We start from the raw sequence: 26,087 nt of genomic DNA, 5'->3' as shown, positions 1-26,087 counted from the left end.
CCAGCAGGGGCTTTTAAAAAAAATTCTATTAAAACTGCATTATTTTACTAATTAAAGTAAACTTTCAGTTTCAAAGTATTGTTGTACATATCACCCACTTTTTATCCATATAAAATTTCTCTGTTGTAGTATTCCTCCTGTGTTTAAGTACGCCCAACTTTTGACAGTTCATATTCTGGTACAGGCTTGTCTGTTTGTAAGCAATTGGTCTGCGTCAGTTGTCATGCATTAACAATTGAACAGTTTTAACTTCATGCTAACTACCATTCTCAATTCTTTTCAAATATGGCATGAAGCATCTTTGGGACAAGGGGGACATAAATTGTAAATTTCCGAACTCCTGGGGCCGGACAAAAACTGCCAAACATTAACCAATCTTTACAATCACAAATGTGTAAGAAAAACTTAATGTCGTATAAGACCCGTGGTCGAGTGTATAACACCTGCGTACGGAGCGCTCTGCTCCATGCCAGTGAGACCTGGGCACTGACCAAACCAAATCTTCATCGCCTACTACGCAATGACAGGGCCATGATAAGACAGATCTGTAACATCAAGCCTGAAGATATGGCCACTGTAGGTTCAACTGAATTGCTGGGGCGACTTGGCATCGATGACCTCGACCTCATCTTCATTAAGGGAAAGGAGACTCCGCTGGTATGGCCACGTTGTCAGATCCAGCAGTGCAGTCAAGTGCGCTCTAAACAAACAAGTTCCTGGGAGACGTAGAGGTGGTCGGCCAATGCTATCTTGGAGGGAGTTGACGGAGAAAGATTGTAGAGAATGGAAGCTCTCTACTGCCGACCCTCAAGACCGGAAAAAATGGAGATGTGAGGTAACATCTAGCGTGCAGCTAGCCAGATACCTGGAAGGGGGCCCACTAGTGTGGACATTGCACGGAAATTAAAAGGAACCGACAACAACAAACAATATACTAGATGACCATTTGATTAAACAATTTCTGGTTTGATCTGAGGAATTCTGTTTTTATGTGCCTCGCGGGGGATATAAGTCCCGACAGGACAGTTTTAGTTTTCTTTATCATTTGAAGGGCTGATATAAATTTACCGATACAGTATAAAAACTAAATGCATTAGAAAAAGCAGAAAATAATGTACAAAAATGATAATATTTCTTGAGCTTTTTAGTACAACATCTCGGTAATACCGACCTGTAACACTTTTGCCCTTCGGCACCGGAATTTTTACGGCTATACCATCACATGAGAAGAACCTTCTTTGTGATTATGCATGGTTCTTTTTGGCAACTACAGGCCTACCGTGTTTAGTTAGCCATATCTTGTTTCCAATTTTTCTTAAGGGTTCGAAATAGTGAGCTCCTGTTTCGTCACCATTAACGAATGTTTGCTAATTTTTGGGAAACGGTTTGAGCAATTGCTTAAGCAGTTTGTACTCGTACCCGTTTTTGGTCATCTGCCAATATATGTGGTATCCATCTGGCAGAAATCTTTCGTACTTTCAAAATACGCTTCAAAATGAAATGCGACCGCGATATGCCAACAGCTTTGGCAATATCACGAATCGTGTATCTGCCATCAATTTCCATTATTTCCCTGACTTTTGAGACATTTGCCTTGCTTGTTAAAGTTACAGTTCGGCCAGATTTTCTGCATCTTTGACGGACTCTGTGCCAGTCAGAAATTTCTTTCTCCACCTACGAATTGTCTCATAAGATACCTTATCAAACCCATAAACTTCCCCCAATTCAGTAAAAATCTGCATGACCGAGTTTTGTGCGAACTCTTATATAAGCTCGAATTTCTTCAATTCCCAACCATTTTTACAACAGTGGTCAACGACTGTCTCTAAGTCTAAAACTATGTGAAGCTGAAGGCTCGTGTTTATACCGTTGGAAAGGTATTGAATAGAGCTATTCAAGATTATCATTATCCATGAAATCGCGCTGTGGTACTATCCACATTACATATCGAACAGCCCTCGCATCTATCTAGGAATTCTTAGAGATCTCTTTAAGTGAAGGATATGTTTCTCAAAGTAAAAGAGCTATCTCTCAGAGTAAAAGAGACATATCTCTTAAAGTGAGATATATCTCCCAATGTGAAAGAGATATCTCTTAAAGTATATGAGATATCTCCCAATGGGAAAGAGATATCTCTTAAAGTAAAAGAGATATATCTCTACGTGAAAGAGATATCTCTTAACATTAAGAGATATCTCATTTTAAAGAGATATTTCTTTAAAATAAAAGATATCTCTTTAATTTAATGAGATATCTTATTTTTCGAATGAATAGTAAAAGGGCTTGCCATATTCTTCTCATACAAGCATCCACAGGTAGTACATATTCAATATTTTGTATTAATAAATTAGATACCTTATGGCAAGACCTTACATTTCATACCATGATATGATGTTTGACCCTGTGATCTTGACTTTGGAACTTGACCCATATTTATCTCATATCTTTTAAATGGTAAGTGATATATCTGTCATATTTGGCGCATGCTATACTTGTGACAATACCTTTCTTTTGGTACCTATGTTTTTGACCTTGTAACCTTGACCTTAAAGTTTGATCTACTTTAAAGCAAAGTTAAATAGGCAATATCTCCCGGGCTGTTTAAGATAATGCTTTCATATTCTGTATGTAGATTCCTTGTGACAACACCTTACATTTCATTAACATGGTTTGTAAATTTTTTTACCATGGTTTGTGATTTTGTATCATGGTTATATCATGACCCTTTAGGGCTAGGTTGGGGTCACAATATAGGGTCAAATTTTTTCACGGGAATAAAGATTTTTTTAAACTCTGAAAAAAATTACAACCGCATGGATAAAAGTGACTCGGGTAAGCGATGTGACCCATGCGCCTCTTGTTACGACGTGTACATGGAAATTAATTTGGGCCGTTTTGGTTTGGTTTACGGACTTTCTTCGCCATACTTTAATAATTTTTGAAGCTGAAATGTGGTTCGTTATTTACCGATTAAGTTTCGTCAAACTTGAATGATTTTCAAGAGATTGATGGGACTTTGTGCCGAATATATAACAATGATATGTGCTTGATTTTCCACAATTTTTTCACATGCTTTGTTTAATTATAAGCAAGCTGAAATTTTGTATGTTGTTGACTACTGTTATCTACAGATTAAGTTTAATTTTCATCATATTTGAATGATTTTCACGGGGTTTATGGGACTTTGTGCCGAATATAGCAAAAATACATGTACATTTATATATATATGCTTTTTTTTTTTTTATCGTGCTTTGTTTGATTATAAGGAAGCTGAAATTTTGTATGTTGTTTACTACTGTAAGTTTACCGGTAAAATTTATGTTTCGTCACAGTTGAGCGATTTTTACGAAATTTATGGAAATTCGTGTCGAATAAAACTACTGTAAGTTTACAGATCACGTTAATTTTCGTCATAGTTGAATGATTTTTACCTGGTTTATGGGACTTTGCGCCGAATATATTTATAACATTTGTAACAAATATATCCTGTTGATTGTGTTTATTTCAGGAAATAAATAGTACGACAGGAAATGAACTTTACGAGGTACTATAGAACACATGATTTTTATGGAGCGCCAAATTAACATAAACTCAAATAATTGAAGATAATTGAAGATGCGCGCAACAATTTAATTAAAGATATCTTCAAATAATTAATGATATCTTCAATTCTGAATTACTGCACGCATTAATTGAATTGATGATAGCATTAATTCTTCAGCTGAATTGATGCGCTTTAATTGAATTAGTGATCTCTTCAAATGAATTAATGATATCAACAATTGAATTGATGCGCGCTGCAATTCAATCGAAGAGAACAATAATTGATATAATGCGCGCATTAAATCAATTGATGAGAGCAATAATTAAATTGATGCGCGCATTAATTCATTTGATGAGAGCAATCATTGATTTAATGCGCGCATTAATTCAAGTATTGCTCTCTTCAATTGAATTAATGATATCTTTAATTTATTTGAAGAGAGCAATAATTCTTTTAGAGAGAGCAACTATATAATTAGAGATATCTTCAATTCAACATATCCACAATTGAATTAATGATATCTTTAATTGAATTGTTGCTCTCTTTAAAAGAATTGATGCGCGCATTAATTCCGTATACAAAAGCATTGTAAATGATTAAAGATATCTTTAAATGAATTAAAGAGATCATCAAATTATTTATACCGAGCTCTAAATTAATTATTGCGAGCAATATTTCTACGAAATTGATGCTCTCATCAATTGAATTAATGAGAGCAGTAATTGATTTAATGCGTGCTTCAAATCTATTATTGCTCTCATTAATTCAATTGATGCTCTTATCAATTGAATTGAAGAGAGCAATAATTGAATTAATGCACGCATTAAATCAATTACTGCTCTCATTAATTCAATTGATGCGCGCATTAATTCAATTGATGAGAGCAATAATTGAATTGAAGCGCGCATTAATTCATTTGATGAGAGCACTAATTGATTTAATGCGCGCATTAATTCAATTAAAGAGAGCAATAATTGAATTGATGATATCTTCAAATAATTGAGATATCTTCAATTATTTGAGTTTATGTTAATTTGGCGCTCCATAGATTTTAGACACTTTTCCAGGGTATGATCCAGTGATGGATTTAAGAGAGTGGGGGCTACGGGAGTTGCAAACTTCTTTGGTTGTACAATTTAAACAAATTAGTCATTTTTTTTTTTTTGCCACTTTGGCCTCTTCATCCTCCCTTGGGAGGAAAATGTACAAATTTGGGTAGTAAACACCCCAACCCCATTGCATATTTTCTGGATCCGCCATTGTTCAGACCCTCGCATGAATGTTTATTAAAGTATGCATCTAATCTACATATGTTTTGGTTTTTTTTTTATACCAAAGTAAGTTTCTAATACTTCATCCGATTCGAAAAACTCTCGTGACTAAAGATGTAATACCAATTTAAATATGCAGAAAATCGTTTTTTAAGGCTTCCATTGTTTTTATATCCCATTATCATCATTATCCATTTTAAAAATACATTTTAATTTGTGACATAGTAACTAGCATGCCTCAGTTCCTATCATGAGTTTTAATTGTGTTCTTGTATACTTACCCACATTTTGACCTTTCTTATCACTCAAACTATTTCTACACTTTGATATACCAAGTTGGAATCTTATATATCATCCATTAAAACAGAGATGTTCACATACACCAGGATTATCATTTGTTTCTACATATGCGCAGTATATCATGGTAAATATAAGATGGGTGTGAACTGATTTATTCTGTCTCTCGATCTCTCTCTGAATTTAACCTAATGATACTTTGTTTTTAAAGCTGAAGCTCAGCCAATGGCATGCACTGACACAGAGGAAAATTGCGACCATTTAATCCTCACCACGGACATTTGTAACCTTCGTCCGTCCTCTGCTCTGTTTCTTTGTGCCAAGACATGTAACATGTGCAACATCGATCCTGCTAACGTGACAAATCCGACCAATCCCATTCCTACCCATACTGCAATAGCATCATCTACCATCCAATCATCTGTCAGTTTGCCTCTTGTCCAATCGTCTTTCATCACGATTGTCCAATCCAGTAAATCGACTCCTACATCCATTGGAATTTCAACCCAACAGCCAAGTGCAACTGTTTCTTCAACCTCAGGTATCTTTGCTTTCATTAATCATAACGGTCATGATGACGATAATAACAAGGACTGCAAAGCGGAACAAGTTCAATTTCTACTGTGCACAGCGACCTTGACATTTTAACTATGAAAACCATTGAAGATCTTGGTGTAATATAGCATTCTTACAAGTGAATTTGAAATCAAATACAGAATACACAACAAAAACTAATTGATAAGGAAACACTTATTATCTCTTTCATCGATATTGATCTTTTACCTTTTATCTTAAAAACCAGTAGGACTCAAAGGTTAGTTAACCTCAACTGATAGAGAACTTAATTAATTGCCATTAGCTTTTACATATATACAGGTAAGTATATTCATTAACTGTTAGTTGAACTGAACTATTTTTTGTGCAACTGGGTAAAGATCTTTATAATGCTAGGTACGTGTATGTCTGAAATTTGTCTTTCAGTGACTTGATGTTTTACAGTTAACATTGTAAACCAATAGAAATTTGTCTTTCAGTGACTTGATGTTTTACAGTTAACATTGTAAACCAATAGAAATTTGTCTTTCAGTGACTTGATGTTTTACAGTTAACATTGTAAACCAATAGAAATTTGTCTTTCAGTGACTTGATGTTTTACAGTTAACATTGTAAACCAATAGAAAGTAAACTAGTAAGGCATTCTTAAAAGTTTGACAAATGTTTGGTCATGAATGTAGATTACTGTAAAAGTGGTTATTTATGCGTGTGGGAAATTTACACTAATTACGCGGTCACGTAATAAGGGCGTAACCCCCGTGCGTATGATAATGAATATTTGATATACTATATTCACTTACCGCGTATTTTTCTCCCATGCGTAATGTTGGACGTGGAAAATGCGTACTTGATCCCTAGCTGCAAAAATATAGCCCTATCCGGTTTTTTTATGATTTTGATGTTTTCGGGATAAAAAAAATGGAGAGGGCTACATTATTAACCTGAAGCGTGAATAACCCCTTTTACATTAAATGTTGTCCAAAAGAAATTTAAGAATTTTCCATGCAGTGACCTTAAACCTTTATTTGTAACCTTGAAAACCAAGGAATGTACATGTATTAATGATATAATTCCTACAAATCTGACAAAAATGTACCTTATTTAAGTCTCAAATACGAACACATACAGTGTAATTTTTTAACACGATGCCAAACTATATATTATTGTATAAAAAAGAGCCCCGCTTTGTCACTCCCTCATGGCAATATATAATAAAGGAGACCCAAACTTGATCTGTAAGTCATTGATATAATTCATATATAAATTTTCAACTGAAGAGAATTTTCAATAAAATCTTTGGCATTGCTAAATTTAAGGTCCGTAACCCATTCAAAATGAGGTCAACAAAGTCCAAACCCAAATTTAATCAGTAACCAACATAGGCGTAGCTTGGGTTCGAATATTACCGAGGCAGGGGGTCTATCGACATTTTAACAACGTAAAAGGTGGGGTTTTTTTTTTTACCGAGGCAGCTGCCACTGACCAATTGATATAAGTTCACAGGAAAATATTTTTTATTCAATAGCTGCTGGAATATTGCCAAAAAAGTCTGGAAAACTGCTAAATCCCTGTCCAAGGTCAATAACTCATTTAAAAAATGGGTCAACAAAGCTCAAACCTCATCAGTAACCTACTGATGTAAGTTCATGTAAATATTTTCATTTAAATATTCGAAGGGATAGCAAAAAAAAAGAAGAAGAAAATCTCCAGAAAAGTTTTGCACGGACACACACAAAGGCACATAGAGCAGCCACCTATTGTGAGGTCGTAATACAAACCTACTAATGAATACATGTGTGCGAACGATCGATTACTATGCATCTCCAAAAATTTGTTGCAAGGAGATGGTAATAGCAATTTCTTTAAGAGACATTTTGTCCTGTACCCAACTTTTCATTTAATATCAAGGGTCAACAATAATAAGTTGCGACAAACACAAGACAGCCACCATCACAGTACCTGATACAGACCACAATACCTGCTATTACTTCTACGACCTCAACAGGCGGTACAAGGATGCCAAACACATCTGTGAAGCAGAGTCTACTCATGTGGTTCATTTGGAAACAGACGAGGAGGAACTTAGATTGACCAGACTGATGACAGGTCAAATTCCTATTTCATTGTCAAATTCCTATTTCATTGTCCTCCTTTTTAGTGGAAGTTGGCATATATTTAAAATACAGATACAAAAAATGTTTCATCTGTTAACTTAAATCAAAATTAGCAAATAAATCTAATAATAAAATAAAGAAAGTCTTCGGTTATGGGAAGCACAGATTAAATATTTTAAAGTGTTAAAATACAAACCAAGCTAGTAACCCAACTGCTGGATTTTTCAATAGTTATGTACTGATAATCCATTGTGTAATCTGTGTAGTGATTATTACTTTCTATATTGTGTGTATGTGTATACAAGTTTTACATACAAATATATAGGGAAAATCTTCTCAAAAAACCACCAAGCTAGAAAAGTTTACATTTACTAGAAAGCTTCCTGACATAGTGAAGAATCAAGTTTGTTAACATCACGGTCCCCTGGGGGTAGGTTTGGGCCACAATAGGGGATATAAGATTTACATACAAATATATAGGGAAAATCTTTAAAAATCTTCTCAAGAACCACTGGGCCAGAAAAGTTTACATTTACATTTAAGCTTCTTGAAATAGTGCAGATTCAAGTTTGTAAAAAAACATGGCTCCAGGGGGTAAGTTGGGGCCAAAATAGGGATCAAAGTTTTACATGCAAATATGGAGGGAATATCTAAAATATGGGCCAAGTTGACTCAGGTGAGCATTGTGGCACATGGGCCTCTTGTTTATATGTACACTTGTTGTATGATAACTTTGTAATTACATATGGGGAGGAATTAGTCAAATAGATCATCATCTATATTCAAAGTCAAAGAAATATAACTCTGATGAAAGAAAGCATGCCCATTAAATACAACTACATGTACATATTAAAAATCAGTTCAATATTGCAACCCTCCCTTTGATAAAAACCCAACAAACAAACAAAAAACCAACAACCTAGAAAACATTTTTTGAAGGAATACAGATAGACATAAAGGGGCAACACTATAGATACTATAATCATACCACAGCCATTTATGGAGGAGGGCATAAAGTGTTTTCATGCTTTATTTTTCACGAAGATAAATATTCCTCAAGAAATTATAGCTATACACTTTATCTCGCTTTTCCTCCATATTGTTTATGAAAGAATGATGAACTCTGATTGACAGGTTACTCCCCCCAATTCTGGCTGGGAATGGAAGTGGTCGGTGGAGATTGGCACTGGGTGGGGAATGGTTTGAGCTCACCAGTTATGGACGACCTCTGGGAGGGACAACACAGCCCCACTGGTCATGAAAAATATGCCTATAACACTCCTCCTGACCACTGGAAAACCGGGGACAGCAACATGGAGTACCGTGTGCTGTGTGAAGAAAACTTCTGAATGATAAATGCAAGGGGTTCCATGTGTTAACTTGTGTGATGCTTATTACCAATAAAAATTTAATTTGGAATACACTTACAGTTCATTACAACCACAACAGTCTGTGTGCTTAGAAATTTTAATGTTAAACATATGTATGAAATATGCCGCATCGACAAAACTATCTAATATCGTAAAATAATTAAAACTGAACGGATTTACACATTACAAATCTTGATTCAACAAAGCACACACACCATGTACACAAACTCTACAAAATGAAATGAGCGTTATAATTCATATGTTAAAAGGACAGTACTACAAAACAATTTGGTGTACATCTAGCAAATCTATAGTAACAGTAACTGATAATACTTTGAGTGAATAAAATCATGTACACATGTATAATATTAACACCCGTGACCCATAATTTGTTTGGTGCTTCAATTTTATCAAAGCACTTTAAAAAAAATCAAACACTGTCCCATATTCTGAAACACATTTGAAATACCTGTAACGATAATTCAAGCCACACAGTTATACACAACTTTTTACTTAAAAATATATGTTATTGTTATAATTAAAACTGAGAACCTTTTATACTTGTAAAATGGATTATGTCTCATCATAGACTCATCCTGCTAGTTTGAGGAATGTGAAATATCCTTTTAGAAACTCGCACAAGTAAAACAATTGTGATAAATAATAGACATAATAGAAATTCAAATCCTAGTCATCTGAATACATGTATATTTCACTTTAATACAGTGTTTTGTTTTCAACATTTTTTACTGAATAAATCAAGAGGATTGGGAACAAGTTCTAACAACTCACTAGTCCCTCTCCTGTTTTAATACAGAATATCAATGGCATTGCGACTTCTCTGTATTGTTATGTTAAGAATAATTGTTACCCCTAGAAAAGAACCACTCAAAGACCACAGAATAAAGATCCCTTACAATTTCTGAATTTCTCATGGCTCTTTGTAAAGTAAATGTTCTCTGTCAAAAACAATATTATTCAACTTTACAGTTCTAAATGATGGTCCCCTCTTAAATTGAAAAGTTAAATACAACAATATATGTATACCAAATATTTTTTAGCAGAGAAGAAATATAACACCTTAAATCAAATGTAAAAGACTTTGACTTGGGTTATTTATTGCTGGTAGTGTCTCTTCACATTAATGAAAACAATAGCATATGGGGAAAAAAAACAACAACCTTGCTCGGGGTGAGATGGAAACAAGTATTTCATGAGGTACATGTGTCATAAATATTGTTAATAAATACTCTAAATATTTTCTTAGTAGCATTTAAAATGAGAATACCTCACCATTAAAATATTAAGAAAAACAACAGCGTTTTACTGTAAAACATGATTATACCAAACTCATTCTTTTCTGAAACCATATCTGTTACATCTTTACTCCAGGAAGAATGGAAACTATTGAGATAATTAATGTAACAATGAGTTGGCTACAAAATGTTGGCACCAATTTAATTGAATGTTTTACATGTAGTAATACATATATAATGATTACATCTTAAGCTACTAATTGTTATCATTCTACAATTACATCAAAGTATATCAATTAAATACATCAAAATTGGAAATAAATGTAATCGACTAGGAATGTGAAGCAAGACCATGTAAACAAAATAGTAAACACAATACACAACGATTCGCTACTGGATTCAAAATAATACACGATGACTATATACAATAAACAGTTTCACTACATGTATATAACACACACACAGCACACAGGAACTCTCCATAATTTGTTGAACTGCTATCTTATTGCATCAGGATATTTTTCTTTGACATCAATAACAAACATACAAACAATTTCAATCATTATCACAGTATTGTAATAGCCATTCAACATATGATACCTAAACTTACTCAACCTGCATATAGAATACCAAGATATATTTATAGGAGTTATATAGGTACACACATATTTGAACTCCTAAATGTTCTGTGACAGGAATTGGTCAATAGAAAATAAGCCAGGGGTGTCATCATATGCATGTGCGTGGTAAAAACATGCTACCATATTACATTTACCAATACTTTGTGGGTAATACACCTAGCATGTTTCACTGTTTACAAAACTCCATATATACACAGATATCTCTCACTCACCATCACTCTCATGAATTCTGTTTCTTCTATCATTCAGAAAAAATAGATATGAAGATATTAGATATGACAAAATATGTAACAAAAAAGTTTGTATAGCAGATGATGCAAATGTGGTGACCTTTGATCTTCACATCAAAATCAATAGGTGCCATCTATTACAAGTAGTCCGCCTATGAAGTTTGATGACTAACAAGTAGAGGTGCTATATCAATCATGAGACATTGGTTTGATGTATTACATGTATATGCATTTTACGATATGCATATTAGAAAGAATGGCGACCTATTGAGATCTGTAAATCCGGAGTCATTTCATTTTATTAGTAATGACTAACATGTTTATGATTATCAGTTAACTCAATCAGTGGAACAACATTTGGTGTAAGGATCATAGAAAACTGCATGACCTTTGACCTAAGATTCAATCTGCCTATGAAGTTTTCGTCAATATCAATTAAAGGGTTTTACAAGTAATCAGCTGGACTGTTGAACACCCAATTCACAAATACAAATGCCCCTCTTATTCACAACGGGACATGAATATTAGCAAAAAATTTACAGATGGAGATACAAAATAATTTTTTTCTGTACACCCCAACTACTACTAGTGTTTATAAACTAATAATATAAACAGAGACAAAAAATATTTACGAACAAAATTCATAAACAATTCAGATAAAATCCGATATAGAATTGCACAATCATCTAGGATCATTAATAAGTTAGAGCTATTCTGTGATTTAGTTCAGTACTGTAATAGTCATCTTTGCTAGCCAAAGGTGATGCTCTATTCCCTGTTGACTGTCAAGATGTGTAATAGTATACTGTAGATAGACTTTTGTTTGTAGGGTCACACATGTACTCGTAGTTTCAGGGAAGTGTGTATAATTCTGCAGATTTGTAAGTGGTGAAAATAATCATTTTTGAGCATTTCATCATGCCTATCTAAACTTATCTATACAGGATTCAGAATGAATTATATTCATGGCCATTTTAACAAACTTACTTTAATTGCTTTTCATTAACTGTAATTATCACCCACCCCAGTATACACTTTCAAAGCAATTATCATTATTGCCTTTAAATTATTTGTGTGCATTCTTGTGCTTTGAACTACATTGTAGGTATTGGTGATTATCATAGATTGTGTTCGACACAAGCAAATCACATATTGATTAAGGTATCCCAATTTGGTCAAGTCAACTAATTTTGAAGTATGTTTGAATTTAGTTGCATATTACAAATATTTCTGTTCTTGCTATTTTAACATACATTACATGCACAAGAAATATTGTGGATTCACTTATTTATATGTACCTTTGCTTATGCAAAACGCTTCTTCTTTAGACTTGAAATAAGAATGTACTTGAATTTTAGGTATGCTGGTACTGATGTCTGTTTTCTTATAAGACAATGGACATCACAAAATTTGTACAAAAAGGAAAATATTATGTCTACTGTTATACATAGAAATAGATAAAATGAATGATTGGGAAAATGTCTCGTTGATAAATCTCTTGAAATCGCAGAAATAAATTAGTTCATATCAGTAATGAGCAAATTCAGGGTTGTGTCTTCATTCTACTATCACATAGTATATCATCCACACACTCCCCAGGAGTTACTCCTAGAAAATCACTACATCTTGTACACATGTACTACAAAATCAATGTATTTTTAACCACACACACACATATTCATTCTACTCATCAAACTTGAACTACTCGGTGTAAATTGGCAGGGGATGAGCCTCACTGTTGAACACAAACTTGTCCAGAGGAATAAGTTTTGGATCATCACTGAATAACAAGAAGAGATATTTGAGTGTCTCTGCAAGAAAGAAGCTTTCTAATTTATCTTTGTATCCTGGGTTACTTGGACTCTTGACATTATTTATGGAGGAGAAACCTGCTCCGTCAATCTTGGTGTATTTCATGAAGGCCAAGAAGATTTGCCAGCCCCACTCTCTGTACTTCTTGTCCCGTGTAAACCGATACATGTAAAACAAGCTCTCCACTGTTTCTGGGCGCAATAGGTTGTGGGCATCCAGTGGCTGAAGACAAGGAGGAAACATAATACATCATAAAAAGTGTTTTTTATAGAAAATGCTTTGGTAATATACGTACATGTACTAAACCCTGATATGGTGATAGAAATTATAAAAAGGTCACAACAAAAAGTTCATAATTTTAACTTAGTAAAGAGAATTTGATTTCATTTCAATTTAATTCATGATATAGACTTAGTAAAGAGAATTTGATTTCATTTCAATTTAAAAGTAAAAGGCTAAATATTCACCAAATTTTTTAAAACACTTACTTTAACAATAAGATCATCACTAGATCCTGGAGCTTGATTAAAATAAACAATTTCTGGACTGAGTTTGGTTGGCATTTTGTTGTACATTTCATAGCAAGTTCTGGTTAATTTGATAGCTATCTCCATGTGATCTTGTGGAAGGCCATTCTGATACCCCAAAGCCAAGGTTCCAGGCATAAAACACACTAGATGATCCTGTACAAATGAATACGTAATAATAATTTAAACTTCTGTTTTACTATTACTGATAATAAATCATCAAAGAAATACTACAGGGCCCAGATACACGTTTGATTAAGATCAACCCTATAGTGCCCCTATGTGAAACATTGGATTGTATTGTGTAATACTGTATATCCTTACTTTTACAACGTATTATGTAGTGATACACTATGTAATACGTTGTAAAAGTGACATAAAGTACCATCTACTGGTTATATTTAAATTTGCCCTTTTCACCCTAATTCTTTGTGGAAATTTTTTTAATTGGATTATAATCACACAAAAGCTGTTGTGGAAATCTATCTAAAATGTGGCAAAATACTTAAAATTACAATGCATTTTCACCTGTACAATATGATACATGTATGTCATTAATTAGTACAAACTTCGGGATTCGATGTGCTAGACTCCATCATACAGATCGGGGCTAATGAAAGACAGCAACTTACTACATGATGTACAATGTACATAGATACAGCAGTATATCTTCTGACAATTTTTTGTGCATGAAATTTTAGAACATCTTGCACAACAACTCAAAGGAACTTGGATTCTCACTGGCATATTGCATGGAAAAATTTAATTGCAAAGAAGCCCCTTGATGGAAATTGAATTCAATGCTCCTGAATTTAGGTTAATGAAGTGCTCATCAACAATTGAGATACAGTGTTTATATTACATGTATTTGATTAAGATGCTAGAATTGGGTCTAACATGAACTAACAAGAGGCCCCCAGGCTAATATTGGTCACCTGAATACTAGTGAAAAAGTATCACTACTTCCATGGGCTATGAATTCTAGAAAAAACTTCACTGCCCTCCAAAGTGCATACACTGATGAAAGTCTTTAAATAATAGGTGTATTAACATTAAAACATCAAAAGATATGACTAATTTGGACTCATCCTAAAGTCATGACCCTGGGTTATGAAATTCACCATTTTGCATGCAGCGACTATCCGTATATTGAGCGAAATGAGAGGTTTGATTTTAATCAGACCAGGCTTTATATGCAGGTGTACTCACCATTTTTGGACTAAATGACCTCCCTCCCAGTAGTTCACCAATGTACAGGAGTTTATTAGGTTCTGATTCTCTCAGTAAATGAGCTTTAATGCCCCCTACTGCAGCCATATAATCTTTTTTCAAACTACAAATACAAGTCACAATAAAGACATATCACAGGTGAAAACACTATTATAATTTGAACAAACAAAAATTCTGAGATATAATTGTCAGACTGCCTACATGAATATTTCGAATTTAAAATTAGAGTGCATATAAATTTTATCAATGATAAGTATTGAATTTTCACAAAATGATGTCTATAAGAATAATGCAGAGGATGATTCATTGCTTTGTAATGTTTGAAATCTACATTGCATGAATGTTAATACTGCTAAAGAAATATATTGTTTCCTAATTCAACCTTTTCAAATTTGAGATATAAATTATGTAAATCGTATGGAGCACCAAATTTGACATTCCACAAAATTGTACTACATTTGTATATACAAATGTATATATTTTTTTAACATGAAGGCAAATAACTATTTGAATAATTTCACCCAAATTTGTTTAATGTATTTGACATCAGTTATATTCTTCTAGATACAGTGTATATTGTTCTAGAGTACTAGAGTACTAGGTTAAGGACACATGGTACTTTCTCAATAATACATAATTTTTTGTGACATTTCAAGTACAATTCACTTGCATCCTATCTTGTATCTAAAAAAAAAAACTTGGGGTATATTACCATGTCTGTTTTATAGTTAGCATATTTGATACTTCCTAGTTGTGGCAATAAAAATGTAAAGTCAAGTCTTATGCACTTTAAGACTAAGTTATGATAGCACAGAAGGGGAGAGAAATCATTGGATCAATCGAAATTGAACTTGTGACTCTTGTATTACTACTTAGGTGAGCTAACCAGGCCAATATACAAAGTATAGTAATATTTCTACAAAATAAAATTAAACCTATTTTGGAAATCATTTAAAACTTAATATCCAGAAAATGAAGAAATAGATTTAGAAAAACAAGAGGTACTGTGAGCAATGCTCACTAAGATTACCCTCCGCTTACCCCAATCTCCCAAAGGGTGTTGGTAATAGGTATAAACTACCTCTTTTCTGAGTGTAAAAAACAAATGGCATGACAAACCGAACCATATTGCTACTTCGATGTCCAGTGCGCGTGACCTTTGACCTTTTGACCCCAAAATCGATCAGGAACATCTTCATCCCATGGGTAGTCCATATGTATGATATGGTGACTGTAGGTGGAAAGGATAATGCTTTAGAGCCCGGAAACCATATTGCTACTTCGATGTCCAGTGCACGTGACCTTTGACCTTTTGATCCCAAAATCGATAGGGAACACCTTCATCCCATGGGTAGTCCATATGTATGATATGGTGACTGTAGGTGGAAAGGATAACGCTTTAGAGCCCGGAAACCATATTGCTACTTCGATGTCCAGTGCGCTTGACCTTTGACCCCAAAATCGATAGGGAACAACTTCATCCCATGGGTAGTCCATATGTATAATATGGTGACTGTAGGTGGAAAGGATAACGCTTTAGAGCCCGGAAACCATATTGCTACTTCGATGTCCAGTGCGCTTGACCTTTGACCTTTTGACCCCAAAATCGATAGGGAACATCTTCATCCCATGGGTAGTCCATATGTATGATATGGTGACGGTAGGTGGAAAGGATAATGCTTTAGAGCCCGGAAACCATTGCGTCTACAGACGGACGGACGGACAGACAGACGGACAACCCGATTCCAGTATACCCCCCCACAACTTGTTGCGGGGGGTATAAAAATGGCAGAATGTGTCTTGTGTGACCATAACACAGCTTACATACGAGATATAAAGACACTTTCTAGTCTGTATGATCTACATATATTTCACTATCTTATTACATCTATGAAAAATCTAATCCGAGACAGCAGTATATCTAGAACTACATGCATCATGCATTTCATGATATATGTGACCCATATTGACACTAATATTTGGATAGCCTTTTGGGTGATAAATTGTTTCATTGCGAAATGGCCTGATTTCCACATTAACATCTTACATACCATCATATATGTATTTTTCTCTAAGGGCTGTTCCAGAAATGATCAAATGGGGGGGTCGGGCGGCAAACGATATTTTTTTGTATGGGTGGTCGTATTTTTTCATATTTTAATTGGTCCGTGGTTGGACTGTTAAAAAAATATTTATTATGGGTAGTGGGTAGTTTCTATTGTTTTATTTTGTGCCATGTGGGTGTTGAGTTTTCAGAATATTTTTATTGTCGCTCTTGTTGTGTTGGTTACAAAACGTCGGAGGGAAAATTGAAAACGTGCTTTCGAAATGCTGCTTTCGAAATCGGCAATCGGAAGTAACATAGAACTATTCGAGTTGTCGCTCTTTGCAGCGCATAACTTTTCATTACGGCACTCTTCAAATTAGAGGCGCGTTTAGTAGGGTCCCTTTGGACGTGATGGCGGCGAACTCTGTTCTGTAGATTATTACAGTTTACAGTGCATCGATTTTGGGAATATTTTGAAACCAATAGGTATTCCGTTTTCTAATAAAAATAGGCAAACCTTAGTTGATTTATACGAGGGTACCGATGCGCTATATTTATCAGTCGGTGTGATGATGATATAGAGGCCTCCGGGCGCGGGCTCCATTAGAAGACGAACGATTCGTGGAAAAACATATCCATACCCATTTCATGATAATAGCATCGTTTGGACTCCCAATCTTTCCAACATTCCCGCCATAGATGCCTTTGATTGTTGATGTGACATCGTTTCTTCAGAACTACTGTGATACAATGTCGCACAGGCATTACCGCGTCATTGACTAGAATGTTTGTCCCGAAAACCTCGCGAGATTTGTACCGTTTTCATTTTTAAAAATATTTTTGTGGTGGGTCTGGTTAGTTTTTTTTTTTTATTAGATGGGTCATTGTAAAATGAGTTTATTAATTTGATGGGTCATGGGGTAATTTTTTATTTTTTTTTATGGGTGCTTGGTATATACAAAAGGTGCCTCCCGACCCCCTCATGTATTTATTTCTGGAATAGCCCTAACCTAAGTGTAACATCAATGAGATCCAAATACTTTTGATATGATACTTACTAATCCTTCTTTTTGCCTGTCTGTATCCACTGCTTCAACAAATACTCATAGTAACTGTCTCCTCGGGCACCAAACGTTATGGTGGCTGAATTTCGGAAAGATCCTGTGTTAGCGTTGATGAAGATTGGCACTAACCCATCGGTCTTAGGTAGACTGTGAACATGCTCGGACACTACATCTATTGCATGCTGCAAAATTGTGTAGAAATTATAAATACAGGTTTTAAATATATTACATTCCTAAGTCTGTCAGGCCTATGTTTCTCAGTCTTACTGACTCTCTGTTAAAATGATATCCTAGGTAGTGATTGTAATCAGACTGAATAATTAAAGGAGTACTTGCATAATACATAAAGAAATTTAACCAAAAAAATGCACTGTTTTGATTTGGGTCAGTTCTCTTTGGTCTAGTAAAGAATCCAGCGATACAGCTTAAATTAACCACAATATGTGTAACTATTTTACGTAATAATGCACCAACAGTTGCAGTACATATATACATGTACAATAATTTGATTTTCCACCTGACCTCATATCGGGTATCCTTTGTGACTCTGCTGAGGTCTCTGAATTCCAGCTGTATAGTAGTCACCTCTGAGGTGCTGCTGTCAGGGCCCCATCTAGGAGGGTGAGCATTGCCGGTCCTCAAGTTCACATCAGAGAACGGAACTTTGGATGGTGATTTGAAACACGGCAAAAGTCGATTCCCCAAGTCTCTCTACAGCAGTGATGAAATTACTTTTGAGTGCTTGTACGTATTCATTTTGATGTGGACGTGTATAAAACTAAATAATAGTTTAGGAAAGACAGTTTGAACACAGTGGTACCTTACATACTTCAATATCTTAATGAGATTTCAGGTAAAAGATTTATAGTAAGCCCTCAATATGAATTAGTGAATTTTGAAAGAAAAATCATACATATACTTAGAATGGTATAACAATATGAAATATTGCAGGTTTGAAATTCAGTAATTCTGAAATATTCATTAGTAAAATCTAAATTAGATTCCTGATAAAAAAAAAATCCAATTCTCTGAGAAAAATCTTAAAATTCTTCAAACTTGGACTGTACCATTATTGATATTTATAATACATTTATCCTGTCTTGGAATATCATACTCACAGCCTTGGTTTTAAACACCTCATCCTTTGTCAGGTGATAAGCAGAGAGCAGACCTCCCAGTGCACGAATGGTGATCTCAAATAAATTTACATCTTTATTCTTGTCAAAAGTCAAGGACTTGTCTACCCATTCTCTGGCCTCCAAATACTCTGAAATGCAAACACGATAATCCGTGATACGCTGTGTACTCGTCTGACTCGGTTACATTTTATTTGCCTCTGCTGAAGATCAAACCCAGGACCTGTGATCTATATTTCATATCGGCAATGTAGCATCATACATAAGCACATCTTAATCACTCTATTGCGATGCACAATTTTCTCCTACAAACACTCTAAATAGTTCTTATAAGATATAAGTATCTTTTCCTTACTTTGTTTAAAACAGGCTTCAAAGATTGAGTGTTTCATATGTAAGAATTAAGTATGTCCTGCATTATCATACCTAAAACCTTAAATACATGTACGTCTACCAATGGTCTGAAACATATAGATATAGTGTAAATTGGTATTTATTTTATTTTCAATAGAAGTGACTTTGACAGAAGTCGAGTAAGCTATATTTCATTCACATACTTACCATCTTTAAGTCCCATGATGATAGCTGTATCAATGGAATCTACAATGGTAAGACCCACACCGAACCACTCAGAATGACTCTTGCTGATTGGATGGTATTCATCATGGCCCCACGCATGCTGTTTATATCCCTTCCAGGCAAATTTAAAGGCATCTTGAATTGCTTTTTGCTTTTCTGAATACTGTCTCTGAGCTAAAATTGAAATGTGAAAAAGACATTAAAAGCAATTTAAGACTCTGATACATCCTTATAGTCAATTCATTTGAAAGGTTATTGAGAAAATTTTACGTTGACAAATGAAAATACAATTATCACTGAAAGCTACACACAATTATATACATGTATAAACATTTGTTTCCTACATGTTCTGGAGTAAAGAAAAAGATTTAAAAATTTTTTTTATCACTCTCTTTAATTTTGACCCCATCCCTTAAGCCTGAAAGAAACAGTGATATTGAAAATCATATTTTGCTCTTCTATCCTCAAAGACGTTACACTCCAATTTTGGTGAGTCAAGTAGTCTCATATGTAGAAAATTTCCAAAAGTGTATAATGGATGACACCTGATAGGCAATGATGTATGCTCACAGACCTAATATTGTATGTAGGTTTACTTACGATCAAAATAGTCATATGTTCCATCACTTGCTTGATCCACAACTAAATCATCACCTGCAGACTTTGGAGGCAAATTCTGAAGAAAACAAGACTATAGTCACACACTGTGCATTGGGTTGTATTTCACTCTTTTTGTAAGAAATTAACTAAAACTTTCAAGTGCATACATGTATATTCTTTCTATTTGATTTGATATCTTTGTATTTTAAAGTTTAAAATAAAAGAGAGAAGACATTTTAATACAGAATATGTACATTAACTCTGGGTTTTAGATAATTTACAATTGTGGAAGCACATTGGTGTACAATTATTTCACAAGTTAGTAGATGATTACTGTAGATTCCGAAATATACATGAGAAATTTATTACTGCATAATTTCACGAGAGGCATCACTCATGAAATAAAATTATTCGGTTTTATTTTTCTGTTGTTAAAATACATGTAAAAACTCATGATTAACAGACTACACACAAAATTATGTTCACACGATTCATTCGCCATATTTTAAAAGTACTCACATAAAATAAGGAATCTACAGTATGTACAATGTACAATATGCAGTGGGAATATTGCTTACATGTACAAGTACTACAATTAATTGAATATAAATCCATATGAATAGCTAAGTATTTCTGACGGACCTAAGTTTTTTTTTTACAATTATGCTTTACTGTATACTCTTCAGTCATTATAATGATCAGAGCTGCAAAATTGTCAATTAAAAATATCATCTGTTGTGTCTCCCTTACTAAATGCCCATCAACATTGTCGTCTTTGTCATTATCCTCATCCTCGTTCCCATGGGGATACCGCTCGTCCCTTACCAATTGTCGCTCTTTCTCGTCGGGTATTTGATCCATGTCTGCCCCCTGGCCTAACTTAGCTCCTCTATTCCCTGATGGTGGCCCTTTCTTCCTCTTTGTATTTTCTTTGTTCTTTTTCTGAATATAAACAACAACTCCTTCATTAGAAGTACACAGTTTCAATTACTGGTGTTGTACAGACCCTGAAACGTGCTACTACACCAGTTGCACGATACGGTTCGGTACGCTTTATGAACGGTATGGTTCGTTTTCTGAACGGTACGGTTCGTTTCTTGAACGGTACAGTTCGTTTCTTGCACGGTACGGTACGCTTCTTGAACGGTACGGTTCGCTTCTTGCACGGTACGGTTTGCTAAAAATAGCTGCACGCTTTGTGAACGGTTTGCACGTTTTATTAATGAGGTGGGCGTGGCCTGAACGCTTTGACTTCGTATAAATTGTACGTTTCGATAGTTTGTTTTCACTCGATCGGTCTTATTCGGCTCTTTGATTATCGGCTGCAGGATTTGTGGTTGTGTTAGAATGTGCACATGGGGAAATGAGACGTTATTTTTGATTGCTTCGATGGAATAATTCCATATTGATAACGTACATAAAAGTTATGAATAAAAGTTTTTAGAATTTGCTTAAGTCTAAGTCTTAATGGTTGTTATTACGTTTCAATTTGTTTTTCATTTCTCATCAGACATTTATTAATTTACGATTTTATAAAAAGTTGTTACATGAACTGCTCCCCGACATGGGCGTGCGTAAGTGTAAAAACAAAGGCGTATTAAGTTTCCGGATATAAATTACAGTGCCTAAATTGGAAAAGTTTTTAAGAAGAAGTGAATTTTGTTTTGAATACACTAAAGTCGCAAATGACACAATGATTATTTTCTGCACTTCACATTTATTGTGATTTATCATTGGCATTATGAAAGATCCAGGATATCTGCACGTGAAGTTTGTATGTCCTTTTTTGTCAGCATTCAGTCATTCATAATTCGTCTCATAGCGAATTAGAAATCTTCTAACACTTTGCCGCGTAGTTTTGAAATCGTACTTTGTTTTAAGCATCTCGGTGATTTTCACAGTTGATAACCCAGCTTCGTGATGTTTGAGGATAATGCTTCGAATAGCCAGCGATAGTCTACGACCTCCTTTCCCATCGGGCGCCATTGTGAAAATAATATACTGTGGCTGAAAAAGTGGGTCACGTGACATAAATTGCACGCTTTCTGCACGGTACGGTACGCTTTCGGGCTTTTGGGGGCGGGGTTTGCATAATATTATCCTGCACGGTACGGTACGCTTTTTGAACGATACGGTTCATTTCTTGAACGGGACGGTACGTTTCTTGAACGGTACGGTTCGTTTTTTGCACGGTACGGTACGTTTCTTGAACGGTACGGTTCGTTTCTTGCACGGAACGGTTCGGTTCGTTTTTAAGGTGTAGTAGCACGTTTCAGGGTCTGTAACATGTAAAAAGATTTATACTTACCACGATTTCCATGACCTGCTGTTGAGCATGTTTCTCCTTCATTTTCTGAATATATTCTCGTTTCTCTTGCTCCATCTTTTGTCTTTCCTTGGAGTCCAGGAAGTCAGCGAGTTCTCTAGGTCCATCCTGTGTCCATCTTCCTGTACGGCCCTGACGTACCGAATTCACTATGTATAACGCACTTATTCCTCCTAGTAGTAACACAAAACATATCACGCTTCTTTGCAAACTGGACAATCTCTTCCACACCTAAAACAAAAGAATATAAACATTTATTATATACTTTCAATTTCATCTCTTCTTTTTTCTTTAAAAGTTTGCGGGCATATATCACGCGATATATGCCCTGAAACATCCCGGCCCACAAACATTACGTCACAATCAATACACAAGCAAATTGGTACGTCGTTAATTTTCAATTTTTACGTGTTTTTCATTTTTTTACTCAGTTAAACCAATAAAGAAATTGTTAAAAATAAATCATTGTTAGTTTCTAAATGAAATTGAAAGTACATAATAAAAAGGTTATAGACTTTGTATGGGAACATATGACGACTTCGTTTTTTGTCGCGGACGGACCTCGCAAGCTCGGTCCGTGCACACACCAAAATACTCGGTCGTCATATGTTCCCATACAAAGTCTATAACCTATAAATATTGGACCATACAGTCCACTTTACTTATACTGAAGTATCTGTTATATTGATGTAAGAATTAAATCCCTAGTAACATTATTCATATACATGTAGTTCAATATTGGTTATAATGAACTTTGGATATAATGAACAATTCAGGTCGGTCCCCTGAATTTCAATACATCCAGAGTACGGTAGACTGTATATTGATAGAGAATTTTGAGAGTTATATTCTACATTTCATGAGTGCTGGAGTGTGGAGGGTGTTCTAGCTGTAGTTATATAAAGGCTAGATACTGCATGATGTCTGGCAACGTATAATATGGTTTTTATATTTATTGTTGCAAACAAGTGGCAAAGACAAGTAGCACTGCAATAGGACAAGAAACTCATGGGGTTATATTTTATCTACAAATATGTATACATGTACATGTATTATGTGTATCAATTTCAAATTATCAATTAAAAATATTTACCTATTAAAATGTTTATTTGCTCAAAATTTAACAATCAAGTTTACATGACCTATCAAAAATAGACAAGTTCAATCACCACACATATGCTTTAATGTCAATCAGCTCATTATTTTTATTAATGGAATAAAGCAATGAAATGTAAACAGTTCTCAATTTTATTCATTTATAACGAGTTTCCCTTACGCTACATATAAGTGAATGATATAGAAACTTACTTTACTCAATGTCCAATTTTTTTATTTTCAAAAATGTGTCTAAACATGCTTTGAAATAAATTAGTTAGGCAAGACTTTTGAAAAGAATTGACTGTTATTAATTATAAGACTCAGATACACAATACTTATGTGATATGTTTAGGTGGTAGTAAAATGTTTATTACATGTACCTATGCAACTAGAATGACACATTCTGTTTGGCTATACACATGTGCACAAAGTTATGGTTTAAGTCATAATCAAAGGTCTATTTCCTTACATACACTGTCATGTAACCAAAGAAAGTCTATCAGTTATAGGAAATGAATTATTCATGTTGCATATCCATGGATATTAAACTCATTAGTTAGGTCTAATCATCGTCACAAACCACAGCCAACATGTACGATCCTCTCCCATCTGGGAGAAAGCTATATATGCGGACTCAAGACTGTGGCTTTAGACGATGGGTGTTTTAATCCTATAGTTTTCTAAAATAAAAATACACCATTACCATAATATATTGCAGTGCTGTGATAGTTAGTTTGCATCTACCAGAGACATTATATAATATGTGATATATTCATGTTCTAATAACATATCTATATATGTTATATATTTCTCTGAATCTACTCAGTATACAGTAAAAAAAGTTTCTTCACAAATACAAAATGATTTTAAAAAATTGAAGAAGTATCAGGTCAAGAAATGAACTATCTCTTCAAAAAATTGTCTATTTCATACAAGATATGTTTCATACCAGAAATCTGTCTCAATTCAGAAATTCTTCACAAATACCAAATGATTTACTAAAATGAAAGAAGTATCAGGTCAAGAAATGAACTATCTCTTTAAGACATTGTCTATTTCATAAAAGATCTATTTCATACCAGAAATCTGTCTCAATTCTGGAATTCTTATATTTCAAACATGGTTCATATCTCATAAAAGATTAGTCTTGCTCTATTCATTACAATTTTATTGAGTTCTCATTGTGAAGTGACGAGCTTGCTCCAATAATTACACATGTAAGTCGTGTGATTTGCTCTTCATCAGCTGAAAAATGATAAGGATTACCCATAATGCTTCTGGAAAAATATCGCTGTCACTAAAGTATACTTCATTGACAATCCCGTAAATAAATTGTTTGGAATGTATCAAAAATATTTTTAAATTCCAGACAAGCTTTCTCCTACCTTCGTATATTTTGTTATTGCTCGGTTTGAAAGGGAAAGCAAAAACATTGCAGCTGATATGAAGTCACAATGCACTGTTTACATTGATTGCATTCTCACGCTAAATGAATAGGCAGATTAAATGTCTAAAGTCATTTTTGCAAGATGCAATGGGTCTTTGTTTGACTCAATGTTCACACCGTAAAACATCATATATGAATAGCAGCGTTTCCTAATGTCCATAAGGATTGCGAACATATGATAACTGGTATTCCATTTTTTAAAAATATACCTTATTTTGTGAAAAATTGCAATCAAAATATAAAACCTCAGTGAAATTATTTATACTAATTATAGATTGATGGTCTTAAATGGCTTCACTGAACTGCTATACCAAATGTGATTAAAGTCTATAGGTGCGAATACTTCTCGAAAAACTGTGAGGATGTGTTCAAACAAGGTATTAAAAATATTGTCTGACATGAACTCTTTAGCTAAGATTATCTTTAGTTTCCTGAGCTGCTAACCCTGATTAAGGATTGCCTCTTTTTGTTCTCTTTTCCATTGCTGTAATCGTCAAATCCAAGGATGGTTGTCATTTGGTTATGACGGGGCGCCCCTTCAATCATTATAGCCCTCACATAAATGTGCACCAATAAAATATCATTTTACAAATATCATTTCGAATAAATGAAGGGCCTGAAAAGCTTGTAAAGTTGCTAATCTTCGGCTAAATAGACCGGAAGTTGAACGTGTAAACACTGAAATTTCCGATCCTGATTGATTTGATTTCACTAAATACTCTGTTACCGACGTCGATAAATATATGTATGCATATAAAAAGGGTACTTATACACTTATTTATTCCTTCATTTATCTATTCATTCATTCATTATATTAAAAAAAATTATTTTATTCATTATCTACTATTTTCAATCGGGCTCAAAAATCAAATACGAATTATGATTGTCGTTATACGTAAACTAGTTGGTGAAGCGATAAAATTAAATGCTTTCGATATCCATG

General features: G+C 34.3%; 2 protein-coding genes across 3 annotated transcripts; one reads left to right on the top strand and one right to left on the bottom strand.

Annotated features, from left to right (window-relative positions):
- The first annotated feature begins 4,614 nt into the window (after positions 1-4,614).
- Positions 4,615-9,200, top strand: LOC125678331 (uncharacterized). Its single transcript, XM_048916717.2, has 4 exons — positions 4,615-5,239; positions 5,324-5,653; positions 7,576-7,773; positions 8,916-9,200. The coding sequence occupies exons 1-4, from the start codon at positions 5,185-5,187 to the stop codon at positions 9,128-9,130; spliced, it is 798 nt and encodes a 265-aa protein (XP_048772674.2). The 5' UTR covers positions 4,615-5,184; the 3' UTR covers positions 9,131-9,200.
- Positions 9,201-9,229: 29 nt separating this feature from the next.
- LOC125678329 (endoplasmic reticulum mannosyl-oligosaccharide 1,2-alpha-mannosidase-like) lies at positions 9,230-26,032 on the bottom strand. 2 transcript variants are annotated; one of them, XM_048916714.2, is made up of 11 exons: positions 25,589-26,032; positions 22,582-22,830; positions 21,024-21,215; positions 20,274-20,349; positions 19,656-19,847; positions 19,077-19,225; positions 18,481-18,669; positions 17,953-18,140; positions 14,827-14,950; positions 13,579-13,773; positions 9,230-13,312 (listed from the first exon to the last, which is right to left on the bottom strand). In XM_048916714.2, exons 1-11 carry the CDS (start codon positions 25,688-25,690, stop codon positions 12,980-12,982), a joined length of 1,989 nt encoding a protein of 662 aa, XP_048772671.2. In that variant the 5' UTR covers positions 25,691-26,032; the 3' UTR covers positions 9,230-12,979. The 2 variants fall into 2 exon arrangements, with proteins under 2 accessions (XP_048772671.2, XP_048772672.2); XM_048916715.2 differs by having other exon boundaries at positions 21,099-21,215.
- Between the last annotated feature and the right edge of the window lie 55 nt (positions 26,033-26,087).

The sequence above is a fragment of the Ostrea edulis genome, chromosome 2 (assembly GCF_947568905.1).
Source record: "Ostrea edulis chromosome 2, xbOstEdul1.1, whole genome shotgun sequence".
In the NCBI taxonomy this organism is placed as follows: Eukaryota; Metazoa; Mollusca; class Bivalvia; order Ostreida; family Ostreidae; genus Ostrea; species Ostrea edulis.
This window is presented reverse-complemented; position numbering and strand designations above follow the sequence as displayed.